At 44.5% G+C, this 16,558-nt stretch overlaps 1 protein-coding gene across 1 annotated transcript in view; it reads left to right on the top strand.

Moving 5' to 3' along the window:
* The window catches only part of chd1 (chromodomain helicase DNA binding protein 1), a 37,840-nt gene that overhangs the window by 9,178 nt on the left and 12,104 nt on the right, over positions 1-16,558 (top strand). The window contains exons 7-29 of the mRNA XM_079524027.1: positions 3-228; positions 763-863; positions 1,049-1,227; positions 2,088-2,218; positions 2,571-2,787; positions 2,961-3,050; positions 3,607-3,797; positions 4,402-4,590; positions 5,176-5,335; positions 6,087-6,239; positions 6,434-6,505; positions 6,809-6,958; positions 8,392-8,540; positions 9,284-9,380; positions 9,686-9,784; positions 10,802-10,972; positions 11,620-11,780; positions 12,682-12,723; positions 12,815-12,948; positions 13,797-13,935; positions 14,255-14,405; positions 15,096-15,218; positions 15,854-15,997. Of these exons, the coding sequence (XP_079380153.1) occupies positions 3-228; positions 763-863; positions 1,049-1,227; positions 2,088-2,218; positions 2,571-2,787; positions 2,961-3,050; positions 3,607-3,797; positions 4,402-4,590; positions 5,176-5,335; positions 6,087-6,239; positions 6,434-6,505; positions 6,809-6,958; positions 8,392-8,540; positions 9,284-9,380; positions 9,686-9,784; positions 10,802-10,972; positions 11,620-11,780; positions 12,682-12,723; positions 12,815-12,948; positions 13,797-13,935; positions 14,255-14,405; positions 15,096-15,218; positions 15,854-15,997 (3,269 nt within the window). The remainder of the gene's footprint in view (positions 1-2; positions 229-762; positions 864-1,048; positions 1,228-2,087; positions 2,219-2,570; positions 2,788-2,960; positions 3,051-3,606; positions 3,798-4,401; positions 4,591-5,175; positions 5,336-6,086; positions 6,240-6,433; positions 6,506-6,808; positions 6,959-8,391; positions 8,541-9,283; positions 9,381-9,685; positions 9,785-10,801; positions 10,973-11,619; positions 11,781-12,681; positions 12,724-12,814; positions 12,949-13,796; positions 13,936-14,254; positions 14,406-15,095; positions 15,219-15,853; positions 15,998-16,558) is intronic.

Below are 16,558 nucleotides of genomic sequence, written 5' to 3'. Positions count from 1 at the left end.
AGCGACGGGAGGAACCACCACAGTGTATTCCGTGGAGGCGGAGGGCGACCCCAACGCCAACTTCATCCCCATCAAGGAGGCGGGAGAGACCCAGTACCTGATCAAGTGGAAGAACTGGTCGCACATCCACAACACGTGGGAGACGGAGGACTCGCTGAAGCTGCAGAACGTCAAGGGCATGAAGAAACTGGAGAACTTCATGAAGAAGGAGCAGGAGAAGAAGAAGTGGTGAGGGAGAATCTAGATCTTACTAATACGTTTAAGGAACCTCTGTCGTTCTGTCTGATCCGCGTTTTTATCCTCTGTGGGTTGAGCCATCGTTCTGAAGAACGAATCGTGGATTAAAGTTCTCAGTCGCTATGACTGATTTCAGTCATTTGGATTCTATAGAAGTCTGCATGCTTTCTATGGAAGTGTTTCCTGCCCCCCAAAATAGGCTATCTACAAGCTTATGACATGTCACGCTGTGACGTGTTGTAAGCTTGTATATAGCCTTTTTTCGGTTCCTTTCACAAATTACATATTAGGACTTGGCCCAGCAACATTTTTTCAGTCGTGATATTTTATTTTGCTAATTATTGGCTCAGGAATGCGACAAAGCCAAAATAATCTCCATGAATTCATACCGTGTGTTATTTATAGAACCAACTGGACTTTAACTTTTGTCTTAGCCAGAGTTACATTGACATTTACTGCAGTGACACAGAAATACATGCTATACAGTTAGCTCCTTTCTCTGACACCGTTTTGACGACATCACAGGGCGAAGAACGCGTCGCCGGAGGACATCGAGTACTTGAACTGTCAGGAGGAACTGATGGACGACCTGCACCTTCAGTACCAACTGGTAGAGAGGATCATAGGTGAGCTCTCTGATGTTTGAACCATGCATAAACATTAAAGGAGAATTCCCGACGGACTGTTTTCTTGAACCTTAATCTGATGTTATCAGTGATCAACATAGTCTAAGAACGAGGGTTACAGGTGAAAAATCACATATCCAATGTATAATTTCCAATGTATAACGTCCATTGTTGCTGTGGAACAGGGCATTCGAACCAGAAGTCGGCGGCGGGCTTTCCCGACTACCTGTGCAAGTGGCAGGGGCTGCCCTACTCTGAATGCAGCTGGGAGGACGGAGCGCTGCTCGCCAGGAAGTTCCAGAAGTGTATAGACAACTACATGTTCAGGAACCAGTCCAAGAACATCCCCTCCAGGGACTGCAAGGTAATCGTAGAAACAACCACTAGACACTGGGGGGACCTGGGGACTTCAGTGCAATGTACTTACATATGTTGCGACCGAAGGTCGCAACATATGTAAGTGTGTAAGTACATTGCAAGGAATGAGTGCATTCGCCATGTACTTGAAGGAAGCCTAATCCAATCACTCTTAGATTTTCTCCAGTTTATCCCTGAGTTTAAGTTTACCCTATTGTTGTAGGACTTTTGGTTTATTTAGCCTTATTGGGGTTAATTCACCCCATGGCTCCATTGCCATCGCACTGGGGGGACACTGTGGAGGCACTCAGGGGGACACTGGGGAGGCACTGGGGAGATACTGGGGAGGCACTGGGGAGGCCCTGGGGAGGCCCTGGGCAGGCACTGGGGAGGCACTGGGGAGACACTGGGGAGGCACTGGGGAGACACTGGGGAGGCACTGGGGAGGCACTGGGGAGACACTGGGGAGGCACTGGGCAGGCACTGGGCAGGCACTGGGCAGGCACTGGGGAGACACTGGGGAGACACTGGGCAGGCACTGGGGGGACACTGGGGAGACACTGGGGAGGCACTGGGGGGGACACTGGGGAGGCACTGGGGGGACACTGGGGAGGCACTCAGGGGGACACTGGGGAGGCACTGGGGAGGCACTGGGGAGGCACTGGGGAGGCACTGGGGAGGTACTGGACATTTCATATCACACACACCATGATTCAGCTTGGCATGGCGCGATTTATTTCAAGCATGGCGCAGCGCCATGCCAACAACATTGTGGGGGAACCCTGCTATGGGTTAAAGTTCTCAGTCATTTGGATTCCATAGCAATCCTTTCAACTTTACATGTGAATGGTCATTTGTCCCTGCCAGGTGCTGAAGCAGAGGCCGCGGTTTGTCCCCGTGAAGAAACAGCCGGCGTACATCGGCGGAGGAGTAGAGGGACTGGAGCTCCGAGATTATCAACTGGACAGTCTGAACTACCTAGCTCACTCCTGGTGCAAGTACGTACTACCCACTCTGAACTACCTGGCTCACTCCTGGTGCAAGTACGTACTACCCACTCCTCTAGATTATCAACTGGATAGTCTGAACTACCTGGCTCACTCCTGGTGCAAGTAGGAGCAAGTCGTGCAACCGTGTCACTTGCTAAAAATAGCAGAGCGGCTATTTTTGGCACACAACCCTGTCGTATGATGAAGTATTCATTGGCCTATTCATACTCTTCTATGGTTTAAATGGTGCATTTGTATAGCACCTGTCCTATATCCATGGCACTTAAAAAGGGAGTAGTTCAAAATGAAGGAAAAGAAAATGGATCGGTTAAAGTAATCTCTCCTCTCCCCCCTCCCCCAGAGGTAACAGTTGCATCCTGGCAGACGAGATGGGCCTGGGTAAGACCATCCAGACCATCGGCTTCCTGGACCTGCTCTTCCACGAGCACCAGCTGTACGGACCCTTCATGATAGTGGTGCCGCTGTCCACACTGACCTCCTGGCAGAGGGAGTTCACGCTGTGGGCTCCGCTGATGAACGTGGTGGTCTACCTGGGAGACATCAGCAGCAGGACCATGGTACGCCATTTATTTTACATTTTAGCTATTCATCCTATGACAAAGTAGCCTATATACTGTAAGGATGAATTCAGTTTACCACGCACTTTCAGGTTGTGTGGGCTTATTTCTTATCTGTAGTTTATGCATTTATGCAAATTGTAATATTTTAATATTTAACCTCTTAATTTCAGATCCGAACGCATGAATGGCTACACTCGCACAACAAGAGGCTAAAGTTCAACGTTCTTCTGACGACGTACGAAATCCTCCTCAAAGACAAGGTCAGTAATGGCTGCTCTGCTCACGGTTGGCTATCAAACCGTCACTTGGCCTGACAAAAGCATTCAACGGCGAGTTCAATGCTTGGCTTGAATCCCTGCAACCGGCCTTGTCTGGCGGCGTCTTGTCTCTGTCCAGTCATTCCTGGGTAATATGAACTGGGTTGTCTGTCATCTTGCATGGATTCAAGTTCTCAGTCCCCACGACTGATTTCAGTCATTTGGATAGCATTTCTTCTATTTAAGCATAAGCGAATAAGCCAAAGTAGCCTATTCTACAAGCTCTCAATAGGCTACTTTTGCTAAGATTAGAGCATTTCAAGTGGTCAAACGGGAATTATGTGCAGAAGCATCTTCCATAAATCCCTATGGTCTCAGATATTTCACATAAAAGCGAACGTTAAAGCCTGAAAGTCTGATTTCTGCACCTGGCAGTATGTAACGACAGGAACAATATTACTAAAACATCATAATTGAATTGACATTAATTGTTTAGGAACTATTGTGGGGGAACACTGTTTCAGTCGCTTTACTCGATGCATCTTGTCTCTGTCCACAGTCATTCCTGGGTAATGTGAGCTGGGCGTTCATTGGCGTGGACGAGGCCCACCGGCTGAAGAACGACGACTCGCTGCTCTACAAGACCATGATGGACTTCAAGTCCAACCACCGGCTGCTGATCACCGGCACGCCGCTGCAGAACTCCCTGAAGGAGCTGTGGTCGCTGCTGCACTTCATCATGCCCGAAAAGTAACCCACGATATGTTGTTAAATGCATTGTTGCATGACATGAATTAAGACCTATTCATAGTCCAGTTTTAGGTGATATGGTGACCACCCAAATGGTAGTTAGTAAGCACAGAGATATGTTTGGGTGTGTTGCTTACCACTGCGAGCGTGACGTCATGTTGTAGTTTTCTGTGGTCACCTTATCAACAATACTGGAGCATGAATAGGCCGTTAGTCTCAGGGCAATATCCAACATTTCTTATCGTAATGTACAATAAGTATAGACGAGTATAATGATGCTGTCGGGCAGAAACCTTTTATCGCCTTGTTTCATCGTGCCAAATTAGTGAAAATAGCCGATCTATAAGATCGCAATGCATCGCAAAGCAACACATTGTGAGCTTGCAGATCTGCTAAGTGAAAGTGTGTAATTGTGTCTGTGGGTTTTATGAATATTGAACGATTGAAAGGTATTTGCAAGGGCTGTGACTAAATAAAAAATTAACTAGATCCACTGGACATACAAGGGTGCCACTGCCACCCTGACAGAGACAATATGTCGAATTGAGACTTTTTGAACAACCCGTGTAGACGTGCAGTTGTAAAACATGTGCTGCTTTCCCAGGTTCCACCACTGGGAGCAGTTTGAGGACGACCACGCTAAGGGCAGGGACTCAGGCTACGCCAGCCTGCACAAGGAGCTGGAACCCTTCCTGCTGCGCAGGGTCAAGAAGGACGTGGAGAAGTCTCTGCCCGCCAAGGTGGAGCAGATCCTCCGGGTGGAGATGAGTGCTATCCAGAAGCAGTACTACAAGTAAGAACCACACTACATTACCCAGAAGCAGTACTACAAGTAAGAACCACACTACATTACCCAGAAGCAGTACTAGAAGTAAGAACCACACTACATTATCCAGAAGCAGTACTAGAAGTAAGAACCACACTACATTACCCAGAAGCAGTACTAGAAGTAAGAACCACACTACATTATCCAGAAGCAGTACTAGAAGTAAGAACCACACTACATTACCCAGAAGCAGTACTAGAAGTAAGAACCACACTACATTACCCAGAAGCAGTACTAGAAGTAAGAACCACACTACATTATCCAGAAGCAGTACTACAAGTAAGAACCACACTACATTATCCAGAAGCAGTACTACAAGTAAGAATCACACTACATTAGTTTCTTCTCTTACACAAATCCAGAATCCAGTAGCAAATGACTGAAAGCTCTCTTTTTTAATGATCAATTATCTTACAAAGATCCTGTATTTGCATTTGCGACAAAGTAATTGCCACCAGTTTGAATCGAATTACAATACATCGTTACATGCCTTCGTGACTACCATTTAAATCTTTTTTTTAAATGAATTAACACAATGTGCGTGTTTTCCAGGTGGATTCTGACCAGGAACTACAAGGCTCTCAGTAAAGGGAAAGGCAGTACGTCAGGCTTCCTGAACATCATGATGGAGCTGAAGAAGTGTTGTAATCACTGTTACCTCATCAAACCCCCCGAGGACCAGGAGTTCTACAGCAGAGCCGAGGCTCTACAGGTCTGTCCCGTCAAACCTTTAGAACAGAGCCAACGGATGATAATAATACATTGTTTTAGGGTTAGTGTAGGCTCTCTGTCACACAAATAATTGCGATTAACGATTTAATTGTTTTTTGCATTGAACGTAATCACAAATTGCACAGGGCAGGTAACTTACAAACAAATAACTTGAATATATACAAGAAAACACACGGATAAAAAGAAAATGTACAAAATAGCGGAAATAGTTGATCTAAACAAAAACATTAAGCCGCTTTCTTAAAATAAATAAATAATAGTTCTATACCAACATGGATTTTTAACATTTGTGAATCGATTCAGTCCATGTCCTCATCGCAATTAAGCTATGAATCGATTTTAGTAGATTAATGTTGCTGGTTTTAAACATGTTGTGTTGTGTTCTACTTAATTTGATTCGTGGCAGTGGGAAGCTGGTTTTAAACATGTTGTGTTGTGTTCTACTTAATTTGATTCGTGGCAGTGGGAAGCTGGTTTTAAACATGTTGTGTTGTGTTCTACTTAATTTGATTCGTGGCAGTGGGAAGCTGGTTTTAAACATGTTGTGTTGTGTTCTACTTAATTTGATTCGTGGCAGTGGGAAGCTGGTTTTAAACATGTTGTGTTGTGTTCTACTTAATTTGATTCGTGGCAGTGGGAAGCTGGTTTTAAACATGTTGTGTTGTGTTTTACAGCATTTGATTCGTGGCAGTGGGAAGCTGGTTTTAAACATGTTGTGTTGTGTTTTACAGCATTTGATTCGTAGCAGTGGGAAGCTGGTGCTGCTGGACAAGCTGTTGGTGCGTCTGAAGGAGCGAGGACATCGCGTTCTAATCTTCTCTCAGATGGTTCGCATGCTGGACATCCTGGCCGACTACCTCAGGAGCAAACAGTTCCTCTTCCAGGTTAGTAGCCAACTGAGTTGGAATACATACTAGACAGAGCCCAGTATGTACTAGTCCAGTAACTAGAGCCTCATCCGTGACACATTGTTTTGTCCGATGCCCACCACCAAATTCATATGTATTTGGCCACAGACCCCAATTTGAAAAGATGTTGTGCCAGTGACCCCCCTATAAGGTTTGCTCACATTTTTCAGAGATTGGACGGCTCTATCAAGGGAGAGATGAGGAAACAGGCACTGGATCACTTCAACGCAGAGGGCTCTGAGGTAAGAGGCACATGACTTGACTTGCAAATTACTTGTTTTTTTAATCTTTTAAATTTAGAGTAGCGTATAATTCTTTTTACCCCCTTCTTATGCCAATTATTTCCTTCCCACACACATTGCGTTGTCACTGCTGTTGTACCCTACTGGCTCAACTGCCTGTGAGGAGTCCCTGATTATTATTTTGGAGGGCCGCTAGCCATAACATGACGTTATGGCGTCATGTTGCAGCCAAGTCTATGGACCTTTTATGTTTGTCTTATTCATGTGTCTTATTTGTGTGTAACTATTCCTCCCCCTGCCCAGGATTTCTGCTTCCTGTTGTCGACGCGGGCGGGCGGTCTGGGCATCAACCTGGCATCGGCCGACACCGTGGTGATCTTTGACTCGGACTGGAACCCTCAGAACGACCTGCAGGCTCAGGCCCGGGCCCACCGCATCGGACAGAAGAGACAGGTACCACGGATTGACCACTTAACCCCATTAAGACCTGATGCCGATCGATATTTAGCCCGCTTTCTTTTTTCACTCTACACCTAAATCTCTTTGGACAAAAATAGCAGAGTTCGGAGGCCACTATGGATATTAGCCATAGAGTTATAAAGGATAGAGTGTGAACCGGGAGCGACAGCCCTGCCCCCTGCTATTCATTTCAATAGAAGTTGCTCAGTGGTGTTTTGAAGCATCCGGGAAGACTGCACGAAGTCTCGTTATCTCGTTAAGTTCCTCAATGTCTCGAGCGAGCGTAAGTTGAGAGCGGTCTCAAATTTGAAGTCAGGGTTGACGCACGTTAACGCACATGACGTCACTGAACGTCCGTTCACATTTTAAGGTGTATTCTGGCACCCAGGCCCTGACAGTGCCCCCTTGTGACACATTGTAACTTCAAACTCCATTTATGTTAGATTAATTGAAAACACCCCTACTTGATTTCAGTCTGTGGCCCCCCAAATAGTTTGGCCAATGTTTAATGTTCATGGTATACTTTGTGGATTGCGTTTTTTAGCAGTATTAAAAAGTAATAAAAGTCCTTAAATCTTAACTTTAGAAACGTGTAGATGCCCTGTATACACGTATTCTGTATGTTTGTTTGTTTACTGTGAGAAAACTCTAACCCTTAGAGCCCCGATGACGGAATTGACGGATTTAATCAATAAATCCAGATATCCCGTTGACGGAATTGACGGGCTGTCAATCGGGAGCCTAATCGGGACCTTAATGTAGCAAAATTTAGCATTTTTTGGCTAACGGCCGATGTAATGTTCCTAAAACCGGCCGAAATCTGCGTAAAGCTGCGTAAAATGCGATGTTTTGGGCTTGATTAGAGCTTAATTTGACTTAGTTATGAAAAAGACGATGATAGCTTAGCATTCCGGACATCTTTCATTGTGGCACACTAGCAAAGCTACTACCGGATATTTTGATCCTAACCGGATGTGGTCATCGTTCACTCGCTCCTTTTGGTCAGAATCGGCACAATGGTAACGTTACCGCCACCATCAGGTCTGATTGTCCCAATACTATAGTCTTGCCCCGTCAAAATGAGATATAGTGTGTAAATCGCGGATTTTTCTTTTGGCATTAAAATTATGATTTAAAAATATGAATATATGTCACAAAAGGGCTGCAATTGGGGGTGGCACCCCAAGGGTAATCATCTGGGGGTCCCGACTAACAGAATCGCTGTGCTAGTCAACCAGCACTCATAAAAAGATTGAGAACCACCGTTTTAACAATAATGGTAATCAAATGTAACAATACTTGATCATCTCCAGCCAGACCCATATACCAGAATTCAGTGTCTGGCCGGGTCAGAATAAAGGGGAGGGATATATTGTTCCATATGATTATTAGTATAGGACTAACATTGAGTGATTTTTCTCTTCCAGGTGAACATCTACCGCCTGGTGACCAAGGGCTCAGTGGAGGAGGAGATCATAGAGCGAGCCAAGAAGAAGATGGTGTTGGACCACCTGGTCATCCAGAGGATGGACACCACGGGCAAGACCGTGCTGCACACCGGATCTGCCCCGTCCAGGTACCGCTGTCACCGCCATGTCTTTTTACCTGACCATTAACCCCATTAAGAGCTGAGGCCAGATTCTATAGTGGAGCTCACCATTTAATGTCAAGGAGCCCCATAATTATATGTAATTGGCCGCCGACTCTCATCTGAAAATGTTGTTCCAGGAACCCCTCCAGAAGCAAATATTTGAGTTAAAACATTTTCTGGGAAAGAATATATATTCAAAGATTTGCACACATTTTCACGATTTTTGAAAAATAGAAGATCTACAAGCTTGTAGCACGACGTGCCGCAGATCTATGAGCTTGTAGATCTGCTATTTTTCAACTGCTAAAGTTTTAAAATAATGGTTAAATGTGTTTTTGTTTAAACCCATAAAGACTTGAGGCCCATTCTACAAATGCCTTCCAAATCAGTGGTTTTCGCACTTTTTTGTAGTTCAAAACTATTCAACATTTTCCAAACACTTTAAAAAAAAAGAATTATCATACTGACTCATCACCCTCCTCTCCGCCCGGATTCCTTCCCCCGAACACGGGCAAATTGTGTTCGCGTAGATGCCCCATAAAGCCGGATGCACCACGGTGGATTCGAACCCACAACCTCTGTAGTGGTGGGCAGAGACTCTACCACTGCGCCACCCAAGCACTCAAAAACAAAACAATCTAAGAGTATACATGTCTGACTGGGGGAGCTGTAATTAAACATAGTTACATTTTTATGTTGTCATGTCACCACTATGTGTCTTCAAACAGTGCAACGCCATTCAACAAGGAGGAGCTGTCGGCCATTTTGAAGTTTGGGGCGGAGGAACTCTTCAAAGAGCCAGAGGGAGAGGAGCAGGAACCTATGGTTTGGAAATGATAAACATATATTGATAATCTTGCATCATGTTATCGATTATTAATATTATTATTGTATTGATTATCTTCACGTTGAGATATACGTGTATCTGTATGTATTTGTTTTTGTCATTCAGTGACTAATAATGACTTGACTTGATACAACAGTCATTACATGAAATGGTTGAAACTTTGTTGCGAGCTCACCACTCATGCGACGCACAGTGAGCTTGGATGTAGACCAGATATTGCTGTGATGAAGTATGAAATGAATTGGGACCTGGCTAACTAATACATTTGTACATGATCCTACAGGAAATGGACATCGATGAGATTCTGAAACGAGCAGAGACCAGAGACCAGAACGACCCCGGTCCTTCAACCGTGGGAGAGGAACTGCTGTCTCAGTTCAAGGTAAAGACACGTTTCCCCATTTACCCCATTTTAACACAATGAGTGCCATCTGGAGGAAAAAAGTGGTGGCACTTGGGTACATGATGAGAAGCAATTTTAGTATGACGCGCGTCCGGTTTGTCGCCATCTTGAATGCTAATAGCAATAGCGCCAAAGCTACGTCCATCCTTGCTCCAGAAAACGCCAATATTCCAATCGCGATCACCGGAAAATCAGAAATGACCTCCGAACATCGCCGATCTGATCAACACCACGGACAGCGCTGTATATTCTGCTAAAACAGCGTGGAAAGACTATGGCTAATACAGAAGCTAATGGGAGTTGGCTCAGGGCTGATATGACTGTGTGTGACATCCCTCCAAACAGGTCTAGGGGTAGGGCTCAGGGCTGATATGACATCCCTCTATGCAGGGTTAGGATATGACAGTGTGTGACATCCCTCTATGCAGGGCTAGGATATGACCGTGTGTGACATCCCTCTATGCAGGGCTAGGATATGACCGTGTGTGACATCCCTCTATGCAGGGCTAGGATATGACAGTGTGTGACATCCCTCTATGCAGGGTTGGGATATGACAGTGTGTGACATCCCTCTATGCAGGGCTAGGATATGACCGTGTGTGACATCCCTCTATGCAGGGTTAGGATATGACAGTGTGTGACATCCCTCTATGCAGTGTTAGGATATGACAGTGTGTGACATCCCTCTATGCAGGGCTAGGATATGACAGTGTGTGACATCCCTCTATGCAGGGCTAGGATATGACCGTGTGTGACATCCCTCTATGCAGGGCTAGGATATGACCGTGTGTGACATCCCTCTATGCAGGGCTAGGATATGACCGTGTGTGACATCCCTCTATGCAGGGCTAGGATATGACCGTGTGTGACATCCCTCTATGCAGGGCTAGGATATGACCGTGTGTGACATCCCTCTATGCAGGGTTAGGATATGACCGTGCGTGACATCCCTCTATGCAGGGCTAGATTATGACCGTGTGTGACATCCCTACACAGGTGGCCAACTTCACCATGTGTGACTCGGAGGACATGGACTCTGAACACAACCACAGAGGGTGGGACGACATCATCCCTGAGGAGCAGAGGATGAGGATGGAGGAGGAGGAGAGGCAGAAGGAGCTGAATGAGATCTACCTGCTGCCTCGCATGAGGAACTGTGCCAAACAGGTACCGTACAGATCTAATAATAGATCTACCTGCTGCCTCGCATGAGGAACTGTGCCAAACAGGTACCGTACAGATCTAATAATAGATCTTCCTGCTGCCTCGCATGAGGAACTGAGCCAAACGGGTACTGTATAGATCTAATAATAGATCTACATGTTGCCTCGCATGAGGAACTCTGACACAGTCCTCATGGAGGTAGATCTATACTGTACCTGTTTGGAAAACAGGTTATTTATAGATCTAATAATAGATCTATCTGCTGCTACCGTATATGATGGTCTTTTTGACAATGGACTGTGCCAGGCTGCTCGTGTACTCTGTTTGTTCAATCCTGATTTGGCTCAGTGTTGGTGAGACACGGTTGTGTTAATGGAACGACGTTGATAGAAGAGAATACCACCCTGGATGTTCTGTGTTTATTCTGTTCTCTGCGATGGAGGAACCACATGATTCCATTCACTCATGGGATGGACAAACGCATCTCAAATTTGTTTTCTTTTCTTTTCTACACATAAATGAATTGTAAACAAACATGTCCTGCCCAAGACTAAATTAGAATCATGTCTCTCACATCACCGTCTGAACATTAACTAATGTCGTGATTGCTATTGATGGGACTCCATATTGATGGCGTTTTCCTTCCACAGATAAGCTTTAACGGGAACGAGGGCAGGCGGAGCAGGAACAGGCGGTACTCGGGGTCAGACAGTGACTCCATTTCCGACCGCAAGAGGCCCAAAAAGCGAGGAAGGCCACGTACCATCCCACGAGAAAACATCAAGGGCTTCAGCGACGCTGAGATCCGAAGGTACTCTTTCATTCAAGTTTTCGCCACGACTATAGAGGCCAACATGTCTTTAACTTTGGGTACCGGTGTCATGCACCAAAAATAGCCAATCTATAAGCTCACAACAATTGGTCAAACTAGCGATAGAATTGTTCAGAAGCCTTAATGGTCTTGGATAGTTCATGAAAGCAAAGGTCTCATTCTGTGAATTATTTAACTGAATGAATGAATGATTTTATTTTCGTGTCTGGACTCTGTCTGCATTTTGCCATCCCTTACTTCTGGGGACCACCAGTGGTCCTTGATGGGGTTCCAGGTGGTCCCCAGCTAAATGATGGAGAGTTGGTAACCAAATGGACCCTTATAGATCTTTAACTGGAGAAACCAAATGGATCCTTACGGGTCCATTTGGTTTCATTGTACACAAGACCTGGCCAAAGCATTTCCGGGGGTCCCCAGCCAAAATCATTGAGAACCCCTCGTTTAGGAAACTATTAGTGTGGGAAGGGGCTCCCTAATCACAGATTGGGACTGCTTTCCCTTTATGCTCATTTGCTTTTGAATTCTTTCCCCAAGACACACTTCTCTCTGTGTTTTGCGTCTTTGTCATTAATCCATTGAGACCTGGAACGCATCCATGTCACGTTAGCGTTTAACCACATTAACCATTAACCCATTTTGGGCGGGAACCCCTTTTGGTGTTTTAAACATTGTTATAATTTAGCTATTGAAAAATAGCAGATCTACAAGCTCATAGCGTGCCACCGAGTGGCGCGCTATGAACTTGTAGGTCTGCTATTTTTTTTTAAATCGTTAAAATGTACCTCAAATCTTTCAGAAAATTGTCATGATTTAGAAAACTTTTTTTTTAAAATTTCGACGTCAGGCCTGAATGGGTTAATATTCCTCGATCTCTCAACAGATTTGTGAAAAGCTACAAGAAGTTCGGCGGGCCTCTTGAACGGTAAGTCCTGACAACCCAAATCGTAATAATCTCACACATTTCCGCTTGCCTATAACGCGGTGCTAAGGGTCTCTCCCCTTTTGTTTCTTAGGTTGGACGCCATCGCACGTGACGCGGAGCTGGTGGACAAGTCGGAGAGCGATTTGAAGCGGCTGGCGGAGACGGTTCATAACGGCTGCTTGAGGACGCTGCGGGAAAACCCCTGTGGCGCCGAGAAGACGTCGGGTCAGTGAAAACACCTTTACACACTGTAGAGCATTGGTTCCCAAACGGTTGGTCGGGACCTGTAGTGCCCAAAGTCCTGTACTAAAGGCACTGTGTGGTATACTGACGGCAAAGAGGTGTTCAGACGTGTGCTGATAAACTGAAGTCCAAACTGTTCGTTGTGTTCACATTTATTAGCTGATCTGTCACCTCAGCATACAATAAATACTTAAATAAACAATCAAACGTCCAGAATATTACAGACCACAGCTCCTGTTGCACAGTTGAAAAACATTGTGCCTCTGCCAATCAGCAACACCTGCTGCTTGATTGGGGCCCATTAAATACCCAAGCAACCTGGGTCTAGCCCACGCCCTGTGGTGACGTCATCAAATGAGTACTACAATACTACTAGACAATATAGACATCATATGGCTCTTACAGGACCCATTAAGTGGGTCGTGGACACATTTGTAGGTTTCCTACATTTTGTTTTTAATTATTTTAAAAATTATTTCAAAAACATTTTCAAAGAAGCAAAACATTTTCATGAATTTCAAAGATTATTTTCCATTCATTTCATAAAGATATCAAAGAAATTCCATAAATTAAAAATCAAATGTTTAAGAAGTAGTGTGCGTTGTGAGCTTGTAGATCTGCTATGTTCACTAATTTGTGTCCTGGACAAACATCTAACCTCTCTTTTTGGTCATAGGCTAAAACATTTGGGAAACTGCTGTAGAGCACTGTTTCCCACTGTGCGTCACCGACCAATTTTCATGGGTCGCGCCTACATGTTGTTTTCTATTGTCATTTCAAAAGATTGTTCAATTGTGAAACTCTTTTTTTTGCCCAATCTTTCTCTCCAGGAGGTCGACGAGGCAAGGTGAAAGGTCCCACCTTCAGGATTTCGGGGGTGCAGGTGAACGCCAAGCTGGTGATTTCTCACGAGGAGGAGCTGGCTCCGCTGCATAAAGCTATCCCTTCTGACCCCGAGGAGAGGAAGAGGTAACTATTCATCTGACTACACACATACGTCGTGTCCTAGTATGAGTGAGGGGATCAACGTCACGTCATTTCCTTGTTTGACCCCGCAAAAAGTCTCAAAGAATATGTGAATATGTGAAAGTATAATATGTCATCAATCACATTATTCGGATTTGTGGGACATTATGCAGTTTGAAAAACCCGCTCTCTGCCAGTCGTGGAAATGAGAGGTAGAATAAATTATGGAATAGTTCACTGGTAAAAAACAAAAAGTGTAAACCCCGTAATGGAACTAGCAGCTGGAGCGTTAAACGTGTTGTGGTTGGTTCTGTTCTCTCAGGTACATGATTCCCTGCCACTCCAAGGCGGCCCACTTTGACATCGACTGGGGCAAGGACGACGACTCCAGTCTACTGATAGGAATCTACGAGTACGGCTACGGCAGCTGGGAGATGATCAAGATGGACCCCGACCTCAACCTCACACACAAGGTCTGAATTGAGCTCCGCTGTTTGTAGAACCATGCTGCCGGGTGGACACCTTGTTGTATGTCCAAGGCCGTTAGTTTACACCAGGGCTGGGCAACTGGCGGCCCGGGGGCCACATGTGGCCCCCACCTTCACTTAATGCGGCCCTCAGGTTAATGTCAGAAAACTGATATAATATTGGTTTCAGCTGTTACAATTCTACGACATGCAAACATGACCCGCTTTAATTACTTCAGTCTAAATTAGTAGCTCATTGCTCAACACAAGTATAATTAAAGGCATTTGAAATGACATGAAAATGTAAATTTTCAGGATTCCAATTCAAAAATAGCAAAAATTCAAGATTTCAATTCGAACATATCAAAAATATATGGCCCTATAGGGAGTGAGTGGAAATATAGTGGCCCTCTGCATCGTCAAAGTTGCCCACCCCTGGTTTACAGAGAATGGACAGTGCAATCTGCACATTGCTCCCAATGTGCAGATTGGTGCCTTGCATGGTTTCCTCTGCCATCGATGGGTGAATGTAATGCACAATCTATGTAAAGCGCTTTGGATAAAAAGCGCTATATAAATTCACCATTTTACTTCTCTCTCCTGATTGGCACCCAAACTGAAAACCTATTTTCTGTTTACTGAAGAGCTGGACAGACCGTTTATAATGTGTTTGGTGTCTTTGGTGTTTCTCCTCAGCTCCTGCCGGACGACCCGGACAAGAAGCCTCAAGCCAAGCAGCTTCAGACCAGAGCAGACTACCTCATCAAGTTACTGAGCAGAGACCTGGCCAAGAAGGAGGCTCAGAGACAAGCAGGGACTGTGAGTACACCATAGAGTTATAATATATCTAGAGGATCTGGCTAAGAAGGAGTCTCAAAGACAAGCAGGGACTGAGTACACCATATAGTTATAATATATCTAGAGCAGTGATTCTCAACCTATGGTACGCGCACCTTTGCCATGAAGGAGGCTTGGAGACGAGCAGGGACTGTTCACAGGAGATCATCGCCATGTTGGCTTGCCTTGTAGTGGATATTTCTGTAAAAAATATATTTTGCCACGGACATGAGCAGACAATAATATTACCAGAATATAACCAAATTTAGAGCTAGCCCTGAATGACCATAACAAGTCTTAAAATGGAACCAAATGAACCCGGTTCATTTGGTTCCATTCGCACACTCCGTTATTGGGGTCCTTGCAAATAAAACGCATACATGTCTCTTATTTTACTAATGCACTTTAGATACATCCTTGACTTATTATGAAGATCAGTTCCAATTCCATATCATGCTCTTTTATGTGTCTCCTCTCCCCTCTCCTCTTTCCCTTTATGCTCATATTCTATTGTCTTCTCACTGCAATGATGGGTCTCTGCACGATCAACAATTTCACCCTGTTCATATTACCTGTAATGTGACAAATATTGATCGAGTGTGTGGTGTTTCTCTCAGGTGAGTTCACGGAAGCGTAAGCCGCGCAGCAAGAAGACCAAAACGGCGAAACCCACCAAGACGGACGAGGTGACCAAGAGTCCGTCGTCGGACACGGTCTCCGACAAGAGGTCAGATGAAGAGGAGGATGTGGAGGAAGAAAAGGTACGTTGAATGACAGTGTGCCGTTGTGATTGATTGTCTGTGCTGTTTTGTAGAGATTCATACTTCTTTATGACGATGATGATTTTTGTGGCATAGCAGGAGAACAACTTTATTTTTTTGGCTGCTTGGACACGTTTTGTCAATCAATTATTTTCTGAGCAATTATGCAATTGACTACTTTTTTTTAAATGTATTTATGTAATCGAATAATCGAAGATTTTAGGGGATGCATAAATATCAACACATCGACACAAAATACTTTAATTGAATTTGTATTAATTTTCATTATTGTGATTTACCACAACCAGCACGGTTTTGTACAACGGTGTCATGCAAAAACAGCGATAGATATAATATCTATAAACTCATATCACATTGTGACGTGATGCATTTGAGCGTGTAGATCTGCTATTTATTTTTGTCCCATTTCTTTTTTTTATCATTCTTTTTTTTTAAATAGATATTTATAAGTGATTAAATATAGACTTAATTTACACCACTAATGGTAAATGGTGCATTTATATATAAATGGTAAATGGTGCATTTATATAGCACCTTTAT

Source organism: Electrona antarctica (assembly GCF_951216825.1).
Source record: "Electrona antarctica genome assembly, chromosome: 16".
NCBI lineage: Eukaryota > Metazoa > Chordata > Actinopteri > Myctophiformes > Myctophidae > Electrona > Electrona antarctica.
The sequence above is the reverse complement of the archived record's forward strand: the minus strand, read 5'-3'. Positions and strand labels throughout refer to the sequence as shown.